Source organism: Heteronotia binoei, chromosome 8 (genome assembly GCF_032191835.1).
Source record: "Heteronotia binoei isolate CCM8104 ecotype False Entrance Well chromosome 8, APGP_CSIRO_Hbin_v1, whole genome shotgun sequence".
Taxonomy (NCBI): Eukaryota; Metazoa; Chordata; class Lepidosauria; order Squamata; family Gekkonidae; genus Heteronotia; species Heteronotia binoei.
This window is the reverse complement of record NC_083230.1, coordinates 4,849,582-4,862,729: the sequence shown is the minus strand read 5'-3', so window position 1 is coordinate 4,862,729 and position 13,148 is coordinate 4,849,582. Positions and strand designations below refer to the sequence as shown.

At 42.8% G+C, this 13,148-nt stretch overlaps 1 protein-coding gene across 1 annotated transcript in view; it reads left to right on the top strand.

Moving 5' to 3' along the window:
- Positions 1 to 13,148, top strand: part of RSBN1L (round spermatid basic protein 1 like) — an 83,966-nt gene that overhangs the window by 59,022 nt on the left and 11,796 nt on the right. Inside the window, exon 4 of the mRNA XM_060244684.1 lies at positions 12,551 to 12,688. Within this exon, the coding sequence (XP_060100667.1) occupies positions 12,551 to 12,688 (138 nt within the window). The remainder of the gene's footprint in view (positions 1 to 12,550; positions 12,689 to 13,148) is intronic.

The window sequence follows — 13,148 nt, the reverse complement described above, 5'->3', positions numbered from 1 at the left end:
GAGCATATTTACAGTTTTCAGAACCTTTGTCTTTTTTCTTAAATTTAAGCAACACAAAGGAAGCACATGATATATTGTCCTTAGGTTATTAACAAATATTATTCCAATAAAATCCACATAATTTTTTTGATTTTTAACGTAATAGTTGAACTATACTCGATTTGTTTTTTTTCCTTATCATTCTCCCCTCCCCCCGAAATTTTATGTATATATTGTTGATGGGACCTAAAATTATCACGTAAATGTGATTTTTTTTTTTGTTAATATAAGTCAAAACAAATACCTAAATCAGAACATATGCAATTTAGGAGACTGGAAATTTTTCCAATTCAATTTTTTCTGAATTCCTGTTTATAACTTTGGTGGCTATGTATCTATTTAAGAGGCAGCATCCTTTTTATACAACTGTTGGCTAAAGATCACTCTTTTAAAACAAAAATCTGATGGTAATAAATACTTGGGAGATGATAGTATAGTATATGATTTAGTAGAAGGTAATCAAAATTAAAATGCGGGGGATAATAACAATAATAATATAATGATAATGTAGGAAAGTTCTAGGCATCTAGAATATAATGCCAGCCAGACCCATGGCTATGGGAGGCCCTCTGCGGGCCCTGCCTCCTGACTTCCCAATGAGGGCCCCTGACCTGGCAGAGCAGGATGAGAGGGTTAGAGGCAGCCACAGGGGTCTTTGTGTGCTTGCAGCTGGCTGGCTGTGAAAGCGGGAAGACCCAGCCTGCCTGCTGCCTCCACCTCCTCTCCACCCTCACCTGGCACCATCCCAGCCTTACCTCCGCAGCCACGCCATTGTGTGCAGCCTCAACTCACCAACCAGCCCCATCATGTGCTGCCTCAGTTGCTGGCTGGACCCTGAACAGCCATGCCATTATGTGCTGTCCCACCTGCTGGCCCCTCAACAGCCATGTGCTACGTCGCTCACTGCCTGGCCTCTCAACAGCGACATCATTGTGTGCTGCCTCACCTGCTGCCCTCTCAGCGGACATGCACCATCTTGCTCACTGGCTGGCCCCTCAGCAGCCACGACATTGTGTGCTGCCTCACCCACTGGCCCCTCAGCAGGTATGTGCCACCTTGCTCACTCGCTGGCCCCTCAGCAGGTGCACCACCTTGCAAGCCGTCTGGTCCTTCAGCAGCAACACCGTCATGTGTTTCCACACTAGCCGGTACCATCTGAGTGCCACCTCACCCATCCACCAGCCTTTCAACAGCCACCCCATCTGTTCTGCCTCGCCTCACCTGCCCCTCAGCAGCTGCACCATCTGAGCATCTGCTCCTCGCCAATGTTGCTACCCTTCTTGTGTGTGGAGATTCCCGCCTCTTCAGATGTGTGAGAGAGCAGCTGGAACCTGTTTGCTTTCCATTTGGTCATCCTCAAAGTAGCACCTCATGACGGGGGGCATGGTGCAGGGGCGCTCCCCAAAGAGTGGGAGGGAGGGGCGTTATGTCTGGGAGGGGCAGATAACTTTAATTAAAATACCTTCAATTATTTTAGTTCAATTTAATAAATCGTAATTCGATTAGCCAGTGCCTCCTCATAGATTTAGATGCCCCCCAACTTTTAAATCCTAGCTACAGGCCTGATGCCAGCATTTAGACACTGAATGGTTTTGCCTTGACACTTGATATTCATGGGGTTTTTTGCAAAGGGAAGGAGGTATGGTCTGTAGAAACTAGAACAACCACTTTCGGTTGTGTAAATTTTCAGGGATGTCAAATGTGTGGCCTGTAGGCCAGATCAGGCCCCTGGAGCGCTCCTATTTGACCCACAAGCAACTCGCCGTGTTCCTTCACCCTCTCTTGCTTCCTTCTGTGTCACAGTTTGCTTTGCCAGGCTTGCTCAATCACACAGGAGCTACAGAGCAAAGCCTCTATTTCTCCTTTGACTGAGGCTCCTTCCTTGGGGAGGAAGGGGGGGAGGAAGAGCTTGCTTTGTCTGTCTCTCCCAATCGCACAGCAGAGCTACTGAGACAAAACTCTCTTCCTTCTATTGACTGAAGCTCTTCCCCCTCCTTGTCCCCTGGGGAGGGAGGTAAAGAGCTACAGCGGGGGTATCAAACTCATTTGTTAAGAGGACCAGATCTGACATATAAATAAGACCTTGTCAGACCGGGCCCTGTGTGTCATAAAATGTAATGCCAGGTAGCAGAGATACAAACCTTGTAAAGAACACAAACACAAAGATTGTTTTAAAACTTAAAATATGCTTATAAATCAGCAGTTTTGCAATAGTTTATTTGTTGCTGATAACTGACACCTCTGAATTAGTGCATCAAAATCTGGAGAAAATGCCCGTGCTGTAGTAATCTTGAGTTTGTTGTTCAGTTGTGTATCTTTAAGTTGCAAACCTACTTTTGATTTATTGACGTACATTACTGAAATCTGATTGTTAATTATTTGAGCCTAAGATTCAGGGGAAATCATGAAATGGCTGGACATTATGAGCTTCTGTACATAAGTTGCTTTATGTGCCTGTCAGCCAGTGGAGAAAATAGAGGCTTTGCACTGTGGCTCCTGTGCAATGAGCAAACCTGACAAAGCAAGCTGTGATGCAGAAGAAAGCAAGAAGGAGAAGAAAGCAGATGACAGTGAGTTGCTCATGGGCCTGATAAGAGCCCACCGGGGGCCTGATCCAGCCCTCGGGCTGCATGTTTGACACCCCTGAGCTAGAGCTTTCCTTTGCTCAGTTCCTTCGATTGCATAGGAGAAATACAAAGAAAGCACCTTTAAGTCCAACAGTTTTATTCAAGGTATGAGCCTTTTGCCTTGCTACAGGTATAGAGTTTTGTTGGCTCATTATGCCAGGGCTGTCCTGGGTACAACTAGGTTTGGCTCCCCCTTTTCACTGTATTTATGCCATCATGATCCAGTCTTTCTCAATAACAAAACAATGTGAACTATTTAGATGAGGAATAACAACAAACCAGTCAGGTGGATTAGTCTGAGAGTATCTGTTTAAGTTCACCCAGCATATTTCCTTTGCAGACTGGGGATTTTTAACCTTGACTTCCCAGATAAGAAGGCTAATACTGACCATTATACATTGTTGTCTCTCTATTGTTGTATTGCTACATAGGAGCTGTAGTTATTTCTATGGGGAAGACTTGCAGACAAACACAATCCTCAGTCTGTGTTATGGTGCCTTCACATGTTCTTGACTAGCAAACAAAGAAACTTACATACAAAAGCTCACAATGCCCAGCCATTTCATGTTTTCCCTTGGATCTTAGGCTCAAAGTATTGTCTATGAAATTTCTGTTTGAATGTCAATAAATCGAAAGTAGGTTTGTAACTTACAGGTACACACCTGAACTGCATACTCAAGATTGCTACAGCTCAGACATTGCATCCAGATTTTGATGCAATAATTCAGAGCAAGAGGTGTCAGTTATTAAACAAACAGAATATTGCAAGAATATTTTAAGCATGTTTTAAGTTTTTAAAAATCTTTAATTGTGTTTGTGTGCTTTATAAAGTTTACATCTCCACTACCTGGCATTATTTTTTATGACATACATGGCTCAGGTATGAGCCAGTTTGGTGTAGTAGTGAAGTGTGCGGACTCTTATCTGGGAGAACCGGGTTTGATTCCCCACTCCTCCACTTGCACCTGCTGGGATGGCCTTGGGTTAGCCATAGCTATCGCAGAGGTTGTCCTTGAAAGGGCAGCTGCTGTGAGAGCTCTCTCAGCCCCACCCACCTCACAGGGTATCTGTTGTGGGGGGAGAAGATAAGGAGATTGTAAGCTGCTCTGAGTCTCTGAGGTAAAGGGGTATAAATCTGCAGTTCTTCTTCAGCCCGACAAGGTGTCATTTTTGTCAGATCGGGTCTTCATAACAAATGAGTTTGACACCCTGGCTTAGGTAGGTGTTGCTGCTGCCATTGTGATTTTTTAATAAACAATTTGCACAAGAAAGAAAAGAAATGTATGGTATCCTAAGTGATGCATTTCCTTGATGATAGCTTGAGAGAATCATTGTATGGATTGCCCACTAGTGTGTGTTCATGTCATTCTGTGCGTGGCCTGAAAAATCAGAATCAGACATGTTCCATGCAGAGTTCATGGAAATACATTCCAGTGCCTTTTTTTCTTCTAACAGGTAAATCATTAAGTTTTTGTGCATGAATATCATTCAGTTTCTCTTAATTCCTTGCTGCACTTACCTGAAGCCTTGTAATCATTTTTGTTGTTCTAATCTAGAATATATTGAACAGAGTTGCTTTTCAGATAAGGTGTAGGTTTGTATTGAATGAATAGTGGCATTTTACATTAAAGGGGCACCCTATCCTTTTGCTTCTCTTTTAATTTATCTCCCTGAAGAGATAGGTCGAGCATCATCTGTCTTCCAGCTAGGTTGCAGCGTTATTGAAATATAGCTATTTGTTGCACATAAATTGCTCCTAAGGTTCTGTGCTTCTTTCTTCTGGTCTCTGTGCAGATGGGCTTTTGCACCCACACAGAACAAAGCTGTGAACCTTCTAGAGCAGTGATGGCAAACCTTTTAGAGACCCAAGTGCCCAGACTGCAACCCAAAACCCACTTATTTATCGCAAAGTGCCAACACGACAATTTAACCTGAATACTGAGGTTTTAGTTTAGGAAAAAACAAACTCAGTGAAATTAACAAATGGAAAAAAACATTTGGTCTGGATAGCATTTGCTTATGAAACCAACAAAACAGTAACATGTCAGAATGGGAGAATGATGGCGAGAGTGTCATAAGGCAATAAATGGAGGCTGTTCATTGCTCTGTTGCTTGCAAGTCTGGGTTAAACTAAGAACATGCCTTTCCCAGAGGTGTCCTGTCCACCTAATTCACTTTTGAATGTGTAACATACATTATAAACATTCTAGTTTGCCATTATGAAATATAGTGTATTTAGTAGGAGCTGGTGGTTAGGGTGTCCAAATCAGATCTGGGAGGTCCTGATTCATATGCTCACTCTGCCCCAGCAGCTTGCTGGGAAACCTTGGACTGGTAATATACTCTGAGTTAACCCGCCTCATAGGTTTGTTGTGAGGCTAAAAAGAGAAGGGAGAGTGTGTCAAACCACTTCAGTGTCCTCCTTGGGGAGGAAGGCAGGAGATAAATGATGTTAGTTAATAAATAAAGTTGATGAAAGGAGCTCACTGATTTATATGGCTAAATCTGAGTCCAGCAGCACTTTAGAGAACAAGATTTTTGAGAGTCAAAGCTCCTTTTATCTCATCGAGGGAGCTCTAATGCTGGAAGCTTGTGCCCACTCCTCCAAATCTTGTTGGTATCTAAGATGCTCCTGTGCTCGAATCTAGTTATTCTACTATGGACCAGCATGACTACCCTTGGAAACTTCAGGGATAGTCTGAATTGTATTAACTGGAAAGTCTGATGTGAGAAAGGAGGGCCAGTTTGATGTAGAGGTTAAGTGTGTGGACTCTGGGAGAACCGGGTTTGATTCCCCACTCTTCCACTTTCAGCTTCTGGGAAAGCTTCTCTCAGCCCCATCTACCTCACAGGGTGTCTGTTGTGGGGGAAGAAGATAAAGGAGATTGTGAGCTGCTCTGAGACCCTGAGATTCAGAATGAAGGGCGCGATATAAATCCAATGTTTTCTTTCTTTAAACTAAAACTGCAATCCTGTGCCACAGTGCTCACTATAGATTACTTCCAAGTTACCATGGAGAACAAGCCCAATGAGGAAAGGCTAAGGGACTTGGGGATATTCAGTCTGGAGAAGAGGAGGTTGAGGGGGGAGACATGACAGCTCTTTTGAAGTATTAGAAGGGCTGCCACTGAGAGGAGGGCAGGGAGCTGTTCCTGCTGGCGGCAGAGGAGAGGACTGGCATAGGAAATGCTTTTTAACAGTAAGAGTTGTTCAGCAGTGCAATTGACCCCCTCACTGGCAGTCTTTAAGCAGCGGCTGGACAAACACTTGTCAGGGATGCTCTGGGAAACCAGAACAGCGCAGTGCAACAGTTCAAAAACAGCTTATCAACAATTTGCCTTGTGGTCCCTGTAGCTTGAAAGAGCTCTGCTCAGATCCTGCTATCAGAAGCATCGTATTTGAAAACAAGGAAGCCTGCAGGTCCTCCCTTTCCACTCCTAAACCAGAGGCGATCCTGGCTGCTGTTTCTGCCAGATTAGTGGGATCCAACCTTTCCTGTAATAAACCCACATCCCTTCAAGAAAACGTGTTTGCTTCAAAGTCCTGATGTCTCCTCCCCCCCCCCCCCCTCCCCATGCTCTCTTCTTCCCTTCGGCTTGGACCATTTTGAAATTTGGAACAACCAGGTCTTGGCTACATGAAAATGTGAAGCTACCTTACACCCATTTCTCTAGTGCATGGGTGGCCAAATTCTGGCTCGGGAGCCACATGTGACTCTTTCACACACATCATGTGGCTCTTAAAGCCTCCACCGGAGAAGGCATTTGTCTCTTTAAAGCACTTCGCCAAGCCAGCCAGTAGCTTGGGGAATACATTTAAAGTTCAAGTTGCTTTCTTTCCATCTCTCACCCCCTGCTCCCTCCCACTATCTTCCTTCCTTCCTTCCTTCCTTCCTTCCTTCCTTCCTTCCTTCCTTCCTTCCTTCCTTCCTTCCTTCCTTCCTTCCTTCCTTCCTTCCTTCCTTCCTTCCTTCCTTCCTTCCTTCCTACCTACCTACCTACCTACATCTGATGTTCATGTCTGGTGGCTCTCACACATCTGTTATTTATTCTATTCACATTTATTCTATGTGGCACTTATGTTAACAAGTTTGGCCACCCCTGCTCTAGTGGGTCCCATCTAACCCCCTCCCTAATCGCTTATCAGCTGGAGATTCATTGTAATTCCAGGAGGTTTCCAGTCCCATCTGGGGGTTAGCAACCCTGTTCTGCACCCATGCTCAGAAGGGTATAATGCCACAGGATCCACCTTCCAAAGCAGATATTTTGTCCAGGTGAATTGACCTCTGTCACCTGGAGATCAGTTGTAAAAGCCAGCAACCACCAGCTACCACTTGGAGCAGGGGTGGCCAAACCGTGGCTCGGGAGCTACAGATGGTTCTTTCACAACTATTGCGTGGCTCTCTAAGTCCCCACCACCCCAACAGCCAGCTTGGAGAAGGCATTTCTCTTTTTAAATTCCTCTCCAAACCAAGCCACTCAGAGCCCTCTCCCCCCCGCGCATGAGGGTTGGCTCCCCCCCGCTGCAGCCCCCTGCCTTCTCTCCCTCCCCAGAGCTGCAATGCAGCCACGCTCCATGGCTCCCCTCCTCCTCAGAGGCATGTCAAGCTGCACTGCGCCGAAGCTGGACCCTACCGGCTTAGATGTGGCCGGCGCGCCTTCTAACTCTTTGAAACCAGAAATGAGGGGGAGCGAAGCCTTCTCCTGCATGGGCTTCAAAGAGTTAGAAGGCGCGCTGGCTGCATCGAAGCCAGTAGAGTTCTGCTTTGGCACAGTGCGGCTCGGCGCACCTCTGAGGAGGGGGGCCATGGAGCACAACTGCATTGCAGCTCCGGGGAGGGAGGGAAGGCAGGGGGGAGCTGAGCCTCGTGCACAGGGGGGGCGAGGGAGCACGCATGCCCACAGAGAGGGCTCTGAGTGCCCCCTCTGGCACGCATGCCATAGGGTAGCCATCACTGTTCTAGAGCTTAACTAGAAAGAATTTTGGAGGTTGGCCATACCAGAGTGCTAATGCATGTGCCTAAAGGGGCAGGGCTGCTTCTTTCTGTTAATTTCATCTGATGGAGATATGTCTTTGGGAAATTTCTACTCTCTCTCTCTTTATAATTTAGAACCCAGCTCACTCTTGGATCTCTCTTTTCTTATTCATATCTGGCCTCCAATTTTCTTATTTTTCTTCTGTGGTGTCTTATTCCTCCTCCCCACTGCATGTGCCTGTGGCACAGCAGCTAAAATTTGAAAAGTATCTTCAGTATTAGGACACATTGTCCTGTGATAGATGCCTTTTGGTAGCACTCCACATCTTCACCACTATGACACTGAAGGCTGTATCCACATAGTTGACTGGTTTCCAGTTAGAGCCCCAGCAATTACTCTTTAATTATGTGCACACAACCATGTGTCTGCTAGAGTATCTTGGCCAGGCCCATAGGCAGGAATTTTTGGCATTTTAGGAACATCAGTGGCTAGTTTAATTACCTTAATTTAATTAGCAGTTCAGAGCGCAGCCTTACCAGCTTCACATTCCTGGTGAATTTCCTGCACTCTCCAAATCCTGGTTCCTCCAGGCTCCATGCCCCAAATTTGGAAAGGGATGCTTCTCTATACATTTCCCCTCTATCCTTCATAATGGATGTTCTCAACAAGATCATTTAGGAGAACTCATGTTCCATCTTGATTGTCCTATGGGATCATCCCAGTCGTAGTTCATGGCTGTCCTGCAGGTCCTAGGTCAACCTTGGGCCATCCTGCAGGCCAGATAATTCCATGGCAAGAAACTGTCTCCAGATGTTGCCACTGCTCGTGCCAATGGCTTGGAGAATAGCTTTCTCTAGGAATTCTGATGTTCCCTGTAGGGAGTATCCGTGTACAATTCCTACATTTCTAAATGGAATCAGTTTTGCTTCTTTGAGAGCCAGTTTGTTGTAGTGGTTAAGTGTGTGGACTTCAGTGTTCCCTCTAAGCTGAGTTAGTGTAAGCTAGCTCACAATTTTTTTGCCTCCAGCTCACACATTTTTGTCTCTGCTCAGGAAAAATGGCCCTAGAGCAAACTAATTTATGCAGTAGCTCACAACTTTAATGCCAGTAGCTCACAAAGTAGATGTTTTGCTCACAAGACTCCACAGCTTAGAGGGAACATTTGCGGACTCTTATCTGGAAGAACTTATCTGGAAGAACTGGGTTTGATTCCCCACTCCTCCATATGTATCTGCTGATGTAGCCTTGAGTCAGCCACAAGGTTTCACAGAGCCGTTCTCTCAAGAGCAATTTCTGTCAGAGCTCTCTCAGCTCCACCTACCTCACAGGGTGTCTGTTGTGGGGAGGGGAAAGGAGATTGTAAGTCCCTCTGAGACTCCTTCAGGTAGTGAAGGATGGGGTATAAATCCAAACTCTTCTCTTCTTCTTTGCTAGATCGCAAGTCTGGGATCCTCTTAATCCTCCATCCTGGTTTTGTAGTACCTTTTCCATTTACATTCCCAGTGACTCTATATAATCTTTAAATGTTTTAGTGTTTTATCTTATTGTAAGCTTCCCTGAGTCCTGAATGCAGGGAAGAGTGGCCTAGAAGGCTAAACAATAAATAAATGTGACAGCTCTTTCACAGTTTACAAGATTGGTACTCCCCCCCCTTTAATTCTCTGATTAAACAATTCCTTGAAGGTTTTCTCAGTTTTCTGCCTCCCCGCCCCATTGTATTGCTGTCCCCACCTGAGTTCTCCCAGTTTATGAAATGTCCCTTCATTGTTAGGCTGACATTCTTGCAGAAACAATTCCCCAAGTCAAACATCCTCCAACAATTGTTCAGTTGTGTCTCCACACATCTTTTCTATTCACCGCACGACGGTATTTCTTGACAATTATTGCTATGCAGAGCCTTATAATGACGCTCCAGATTACCCTTTTTGGGCAAGGATACAGCGGTGTTACAAAGTAGACAACAACACTTGTCTTTCACCATGATGAAGTAGTAGTCCATTTCCCATTCATCATGAAAGTGGTAGGTTTTGCTCTTCTTTGGAACATTCATCTTCGTTACACTGGGGTGGCTGGGGTGCTAAGTTAACACTGGCTGAATCTGGTCCAAAACTGTCACTGTCCCAAAGTATTAAAGATCAACAAGAACTGAAGACCTCTGGATGATGCCAAAACCACACATGCAGTTCTAAAAGTAAATAAGTATTCATCGTACTGGCACCAATAATCAAATACCACCACACCATACAATCATCAAAAAACCCCAAACACCTGTCCAGCAAACCATGAGACCAAGTGGGGCTGGTGATCTAACTCTGACCCCTCTGCGATCTACTGGTAGATCGCGATCTGCCTGTTGGACATACCTGTGCTAGTCCATTTTCATGCTTAAGGTTTTTTTTTTTAATTTCCCAAGAAAAGGTGGGATACAGAAAGGAAAAAAATGGGTAGGAAAAATATAAATTCATCAGAAATTTTCAAATATTATGAATAATTACATACAAGAAGATCAACTATAGTAGTAAAAGTATATGTTTCAAATGTAGAAATAGATGATAAAACATCACTATTACAATATTCTGAGGTGAATTCTCTCTTTAAGGGAATAGGCAACAACGTTATGAATAGTGATAATCTATTAACAATAATAAAAAGGATTACATCTTTAACAAAGTAAGAGTCAAGTGCATCTTTAAGACCAACAAAGTTTTACTCAGAATGTAAGCTTTTGTGTGCTCCGAGCACACTTCATCAGACGAGGAATCAGGTACAGTGAGCAGGGCTACATATAGCTGGTAGGCAGTGGTTTAGAATGCAGAATGGTACAAATTTAAGATCCAGTGACAGAATAGTAAAATTAACAAATTGAGCAAACCTTTGATCTGGGTAACATGAGTGTGAGAAACCAATAAAACCATAACGTCAAAATGTTAATCACTGTATTGTTATAAGCCTGGACCAAAATGAGGGCATTTCTTAGATTTTTTTTTCCATTCAACTAATTCACCTCTTAACATGTAACATACATATAGTTTGCCATTAGAAGAGAAATACATTAAAATATAGTGGAAGATGGGTTCAGTATATGTAATGAGATAAACAGCCAATATCCCTATTTGAGTATGTCAATACAGCTAAAAGAGCAATACATTGGATAGTGATGTTCTTGTCCACCTAATTTACTTTTTAATTTAATTTAGTTTAATTTTTAATTTTACTTTTAAACATAATTCTAGTTTGCCATTAGAAAAAAAGAAAGAATACAATAAAAAACAGTGAAAATTAGTTAAGTATATGTAATGAGATAAACAGTCAATATCCCTATTTTGAGTATGTTAATACAAAAATTATTCTGATACACTATTGTAAAAGAGAAATACATTGGAATACTATGGATGTATAACTATACTCAGTGACAGTGTGTTTAGCATATGTAATGAGATAAAAAACCCCAATATCTCTGTTCAGTCCTGGGGAGGTGTTTGTTCCAAGTTTCATAATTTGTAATTCAGCAATTTCTCTCTCCATTCTATTCTTCAAGTTCCTTTGCAGTAAAACAGCTACTTTGAGGTCACCCATTGAATGCTCTGAAAGATTAAAGTATTCTCCCAGTGGTTTCTCAGTTGTGTAATTCCTGATGTCAGATTTTTGTCCATTTATCCTTTGGGGGAGGGTTTAGCCTGTCTGCCGTATGTAGAGAACTGAAGGGCATTGTTGGCATTTAATGGCATTAAATTTTACTATTCTGTCATTGGATCTTAAATTTGTACAAATTTGTACAATTTTGCATTCTAAACCACTGCCTACCAGCTATATGTAGCTCTGTTCACTGTACCTCATTCCTCGTCTGATGAAGTGTGCTTAGAGCACACGAAAGCTTACATTCTGAATAAAACTTTGTTGGTCTTAAAGGTGCAACTTGACTCTCACTTTGTTCTACTGCTTCAGATCAACATGGCTGCCCACTTGGATCTATCTACATATTTAACAGTTAGTCCTTTAGTCTTCCTTTATGAAGCACTGTGCCTTAGATGTTCAGGCTCAGTGCTTTATTCTCCTGATATTCATAGAATCGTAGAGTTGGAAGGGACCTCCTGGGTCATCTAGTCCAACCCCCTGCACAGTGCAGGAAATACCTCCCCCCACACCCCCAGTTACCCCTGCTCCATACCCAGCAGATGGCCAAAAAACCAGCTAAAACCTCCCCTCCAGAATCTTAGGCCAAACTTGCCTGGAGAAAATTGCTTCCTGACCCCAAAGTGGTTATCAGCAATTTCTCTCTTCCAGGTGAGTCAACTAATTATTCTTCAGTTAGTTAGCCTGCACAGAAACCATGACGACAAAGACCTTTACATGGTCTCCTGTGCAGTTACACAGTCTGTTCTTCTCCACTACCTATGTATGTTTGGGCCTTCTGTATCAGTCTAGGTTCAACTGAACATCTTAAGGCATTTGCATTAGCATGCTTCTCACAGAGCTGAAGGGCTCCGGTCTTCAAAGTCCTTTTTAGTTTAGGTCTAATAGGTGATTCTGGATTCTGCACAGGTACAAAATCCCATTAGTATGACTGTATAGATCACAGACACCAGTTACGGTAAGCAACCTGCTCTTCCCTTTACTTTTCAATTAATTGCAATCTATTTATGTATTGTGTATTTTTGCAGCCAGTTTTGCATTTAATTTTGGATATCGTGCTGTATTTAAATGGTAAAGTAGGATTATACTCTCTTGCTTACACAAGTGGTCATAATTTTCCAGAAATACATATGTAGTATTAGAAGAATTTAATTTATCATCAAATAACTTAGTATTTCAGAAAATGTTAGTATTTGAATGAAACTGGTTTGGTAAATATATTTGAGTACAAACTAATTGACTTTTTTAATTTTTACTTCGATGGCTTTATTTCAGGTAAAAAGAACATATTCCCATGGTACATATAGAGCTGGCCCAATGAGACAAATCAGTTTGGTTGGAGCAGTGGATGAGGAAGTAGGGGACTACTTTCCAGAGTTCCTTGATAAACTGGAAAATTCACCTTTCCTAAAAGTAAGAAAGAACTGAGGAAAGAAGCTATTCTGAAGCATATGGGCATGTGGGCAGGCAGCCCCTGATGTGTTTCTGTGTGGTCCCTGGCTTCTTGTTAAATTGAGGTGCCTGACTTTTATTTAAACAGAAGCACATTTCTTATACTCAAGGTTGCAGACATGCATTTCAAATTATTATGACAAAAATTGGACAATGAACAAATAATCAGAAACATAGAAGCAAATAAGTAATTACACACATCCATTAATTTTCCTTTGATTTTCTTGTTCAAGAGCTGAATCAAATTTTTCATATTAGAGGCTGCTAATTTTAGAATGAGATTGCAGTCTAACACAAAAAATATTGGAATTATTAGGTAAGGAAAGTTGGATGTTCTCATTAATATACCAGAATTACATGACAGTAGAACTGTGAACTTCTATACTGACCAAGTTGCCTTTCTCTGTCCTGTAATAAGACC